The sequence below is a fragment of the Crocodylus porosus genome, unplaced genomic scaffold (genome assembly GCF_001723895.1).
Source record: "Crocodylus porosus isolate Cpor-Errol unplaced genomic scaffold, CroPor_comp1, whole genome shotgun sequence".
NCBI classification, from domain to species: Eukaryota; Metazoa; Chordata; order Crocodylia; family Crocodylidae; genus Crocodylus; species Crocodylus porosus.
The window spans coordinates 35523662-35529056 of NW_017728909.1; the positions used below are offsets into that span (position 1 = coordinate 35523662).

The 5395-nt window shown below is 43.1% G+C and overlaps 1 protein-coding gene across 1 annotated transcript in view; it reads right to left on the bottom strand.

The window, feature by feature from the left end:
• Positions 1–5285, bottom strand: part of CDC20B (cell division cycle 20B) — a gene marked incomplete at its 5' end in the record, with an annotated part of 75706 nt that extends 70421 nt beyond the window's left edge. The window contains one exon of the mRNA XM_019531696.1: positions 5151–5285. Coding sequence (XP_019387241.1) covers positions 5151–5285 — 135 coding nt within the window. The remainder of the gene's footprint in view (positions 1–5150) is intronic.
• Positions 5286–5395: the final 110 nt, after the last annotated feature.

Below are 5395 nucleotides of genomic sequence, written 5' to 3' on the forward strand. Positions count from 1 at the left end.
TCTCTTCTCCCTTGTCCAGGTGATAGGTCACCTGGTCATAGAAGGAAATGAGATCAGCCAAACAAGACCTACCCGCAACAAACCCGTGCTGGCTTTCATTGAGGAGGGCAGGTATTGTCTAGGGGAATGGAGTTATTCATTAGCCTTTCTGAAAATACCAGAAGATCTATATCTATCACTAAAGAAAAAGATGTGTACCTAAAGCATCATCTCCACAACAACAGCAGTAGGAACTCAGCATTCCCCTATACTTTTCTAGTGTTGTGTTCACACTGGGCACAAGCTCAACTCCTGCTGTAAGGCTTGAACTCACAGGCCTCTGAGTTGTAATATACATGCCAGAGTCCCATCAGGTGAAAAGGAGAGGGAAATACAAAACCAATAAAAAAGAAACATTTTTTTTTTCCCCCACATACTGTGCTTAAAACATGAAACTCACTGCCACAGGAAGTCACTGGCCAAGACTGTAAGATTTTTAAAAGATATACAGTTATAGGTATAAATATAGCCAGTTAAAATTAATTATAAGAATAATATAGGAAGAGATGAGGGATCACCACCACTGACAATGATGGTACAATGGGATAGTCTAACCTTAGGCTTCAGAGTTTAAGAATGAGACCCTGTCCTTTGAAGCATTTGATGTTGTCCATCAACAAAGACAGGATGGCCTCTAGGGTTGATCCAATATGGCAGTTCCTATGCCTTAGTTGAAGGTGGACACATCTACACAAGATGCTGACTGTGCGGTAGCCTGATACTACCTTGCAGTAGCATCACATGGCAAAAACCATGTTGAGATGCTACTGCATAGTAACTCCAGTTACTGCACATTTAATTAGTACTTGCTTATACAAGTACTGAATAAATGCCCAGTAACCACTGTGCAGTAGCATCTCATGTAGATAAACCCGGTGTAATTTTCACTTCCCAGACTCCATCAGTGTGTGCAGTTTTGGAGTTATGCACACATGGATGTAAACTGAGAGGGTCCATATGTACCACATGTACCTATGTATACTGATTTTGCAAAGATAACATGAAAGGGAAAACAACCCAAGTGCTCCTTAAAATTTGCAGGTGGACACTGTGTTGGAGCAGGGTAGGATAAGGATACTTCTATTAGGGACAGGAAGGGACACACGTTCTTAAGAGGCTGTTTAAATGTTTACTACTGAATGTGCATGTACAAAACATGCACAGCTACCCACTTTGCTTAGGCAGATCATCATTTACATATCCAAATATGGGTTCTGCAAATTCAAAAGGCCTGTGTGAAAATGCTATGGTGCAGTTGAGAAAACATATCCGAAAATGTGTCCAGTTTATACGACTACATTAATATTGTAAGAAAAGCACATCTCCTTACAAGATCCAAACTTGAAATCTTTACTTCTGTAATTAATACTCGTATATGTATCTAGTCCTTTCGAAGTCAATTAAATTATTCATATATGTACAGTTTTGCAGGATCAGTCACAAAAATATTAACTCTTGATGTCAAACATTGTATTAATAGTATTCTAAAGCCCAGATTCACAGCTGCTATATACCGAGTTGCCCTACCAAAGGAGTTACACCAACACATACCCTCATCCCCTTCAGGGATCTGGACCAAAGCTTGACAGCGGGGCTGTCTTGCTCTTGTGTAACTGCTGATTCAAAGTTGTGTGCTAATGTGGAGGTGTGTTTAGTTGCTGGTATGTGAATGCCAGTTAACTAACAATACACTGCCTAATCATCACACGCACATCTATTATGAGCCCATTCCTGCAAGCCCTTCAAATACTCACATGCACATTTCCCACTTCCTTCAGTGGGAGGTCTTCATTTGAAGAGTTTTCATGAATGGACCATGTGTTACTTGACTTGCCTATGAGCTCAGATAATGAAATAGCTTCTTTTTTAATTTTGCAATCAAGTAGCAAAATAAGATGTATGGATATCATCAAATAAGTATCAAGACTCAAAAAACAAAGGCAATAATAGGTGCCTTAAACTAATATTAGTCAAAATATTCCTAGCAAGAAATAAACACTCTCTCATTTTTAATCTCACTAATCTTGTAATTAAAGCAATAATTCAAACTAATTGGCTACAAACCCTTTCATTCCCTGTAACAGAAAGTAAATGGAAGGGCCATGTAAACAATAGGTAATGACACTATGACAGTGTACTGATCTGTCAGTTGTATACAGTAGGCATTCTGCAGAAAATGAAGGTAAACCTAGTTTTATTGAAAATATGAACCAAGGATTTTGAAGAGGGGCTAACAACAAATTAATATTGATAAATAATTAATAGAACAACAAATTAATATTGATAAATAATACTACACAAGGAGAGTTTTCAAAAAATACAAATAATACTACACAAGTGCTGAACAAAATGAAGCACCATAAAGCTAAGGCAACCAAGTGTTTCCTCTTTCCATGTACTCTAGATAGCAGGAATGTGTGAAATAGCTAAAACAGTAAATACCCTCTTTATAGCAGAATATAAAAAGAGCCCAGAAGATACACTATGCAAAACTAGTTTTGATGCACTTCAGTGATCAAAGTTTGTGCAGTAGGATAGCAGCTGCATGTTAGCTGGTGTCAAATTTTTCAACCAGCTAACAGTACACTGCCTTCCCATCACACACTGTTTTCAAAACTGGTCTTTTGAAGCTTTCCTAGTTCTTCTCATTAAAAACAAACAGTGAGCTGCCCCTGCAGCTGTTGACAGTGCAGTAGCGACTGCTAGATTCACACAAAGCAGCCAGCTAACAGTACACTGCCTACCAGACACAGGGAGTGCTACTCAAGCAAGAACTTTCCTTACAAAGTACAGCATGACTGAACTTTTTCTTGCAACAGTGGCTTTCCAAAGTGGCACAATGGAAAATAAAATTAAGGAACCATCAGATCTCAAAGTCACTCATCTTGTTTACAATTAGCTTGTTTAATATATATTTCAACACAAGCAGTGATACTGTGATATGATAAATATCAAAGGAGTGATCCATTTACAGTGTTGGAAATCAGGCTAATTCTGTGCAGTCACTGGAGTTGTAACATTGTATTCAGCCTAAAGTAAGAGCAGAATCAGGTCCCAAAGCCTAGGAACTCTGGCAATCATTTGATTTCATTCTCTTTTCACTCACAGCATCATAGCCGATAGGGAGGTGCCATTTCCATGGTGTTTCTGAATGCAACAATATGGAGTACAGCTAGCAACTGTTAACACACGTACACAACAGCCAGCTAGCAATGCACTGCCAAACTGAAACATTCTCATACTCAGTCTCTACTTCTTGGCCATTAGCTTCTTTCCACATGCAACAGTGTCCTCTTTCTGTATCTTAGTCATTGCTCAACATGTTTAGTCAAGCATCAAGCTTCTATTTGGTTTTGCTCATTATGAACAGTGTGAATGTGTCTATTTTATGGTTATTCTGAATATTTATGTCTATTTTTCACAGACAAGTCAGACTCAGTTTGTTGCAAATGCATTTTTGTTCTATGCTCTGTGTTTAGGACACCTTGCTTATCTCCTCCAAAATGTCACCTTAAGGTCGCTTTCTATATTACTGCGTCACACGGTGTATCTGAATCACGCAAAAGGATTCTTATAAAGTGACTCAGCAGATTTAGTGCCCCTTATTAGAGGTAAGGACCATCCATTTTGAATCCTATACATTGCCAAGTTCACTGAGAATGGTTAACAAACAAGAAACTATAACAACAGATTTCCACCTCTCCACTATGTGTTCATCCTTCAAAGCTTTTTCTCTTCCTTATCTGACCAGTCAGTTCATAATGCTACATGCACAGACAACTCCCTATATACCTGCACCACTTCAATCAGATCAACTAGTTACTTCTTGCTTTTATACAGCAATCTGTCCCCAAAGCTCTGGGAAGAAAGAATCACGGGTTCTGCTTCTAGGTTCCAAAATATCATTGCATGTTGATGGGATTAGTTTATACCCATTTTTCTACAATTTCCAATGTGACATGGAAATGAATTTAAAGCAGGTTGTAACAGCAAAATTCCTCTTAGAATCGGTGCCTATACACAAGCAGGGAGGCTGCTCCAACATGCTGTAATCAGACCCAGACACTGGCATGGGCAAACTGGGCAGCTGCCTGGGACCAGGACAGAAAGGGGGCCCAAAAATGGACAAAAAAAATTACAATGGCCAAAAAAAGTTTTAATATTGTGCGTATACAGGACTGGCAATGTTATCAATTGAGAACAAACTATTTAAAGGCATCAATACCACAGATGTGATAAAGACCTTTGCAACAAACGTATCTGGGGAAGGGGGGCCTGATACTGAAAGTTCACCCAGGGCTGCCAGGAGTCTAGGTACAGCACTGGCTGTAATTATGCTGTGATTAATGGACTCTGCTGAAGCCTGATATTTACTGTGCTTCAGCCAGCTTCTGTATCTTGTTTATCAGCATCCCCATCCCCATCCCCTTTAAAATGGCAGCAGGGGTACTTTAAAGCTTGTTTGAGGAGCTTTAAATAAAGCTTGCCAAGGCTATTTTGAAGCATGGGGATGCTGATTCATGAGTCACTCCGGTAGCTTGCATTAGAGAGGCTCTCAAAGCCACCCCCTCGCCCTCCCCCCAACACACATTCCTGCAGCACCTGTAAAAATGCCCATAGAGAAGCAGGGCTGGAAGGGACCTCCAGAGGTCATCTAGCCCAACCACAGACTGAGGCAGGATCATCCCTATCCAAACCATCCCATGCAACCAGAATCTGAGCTCTACATCATACCACCCTCAACCCTGACAAGACACAACGCAGACCTCGCCCCCTAACCTGCCACAGGTAAAACATGGCAACCGACGTCCTGCTTCTGTGAGAGGTTGTCAGTATACACTCAAGAGGCCCAGGGTAGAGAGTCACCCCGGCTACAGAGGAAGGCAACTCCTGCCCCCACCCGTCCTCACCCACCTTAACATGGGGTAACTCCCCTTCTTGACCCCAAACCCAGGACGGCCTGAGCCTAAGCGCAGGGGCAAGGCCCTCTAGCCAGGAGCAGCCTGAAGAAGGCGCAGCTGCCTTCAGGGTCACCCGGCTCGTCTAGATCCCTTCCTTCCCCTGCCGCCCCCGCAAGGCGCTGCCCGGGGCCCCGCGGGCGGGTCGCTTACCTCCGCCGGCTGCTGCGGCCACCTTCGCGTCCTGCTCTGCCCGCGGTCTCGGCCCAGCGTCCGCAGGACCCTCTCCTTGAAGGGAACAGGACAGGGAGAGGCAAGGGCTGAATGGAGGCGGGGGCGGCCGAAGGCTCAGGGTCTCCCCGCCCCGCACCACCCTTGTCCGCGCGGGTCCCGCAGCCGGCCGGAGCCTCGCCTGAGCCGGCCGCGCCCGGGCTCTCTCCGTGGTGCTGCGCGGCGGC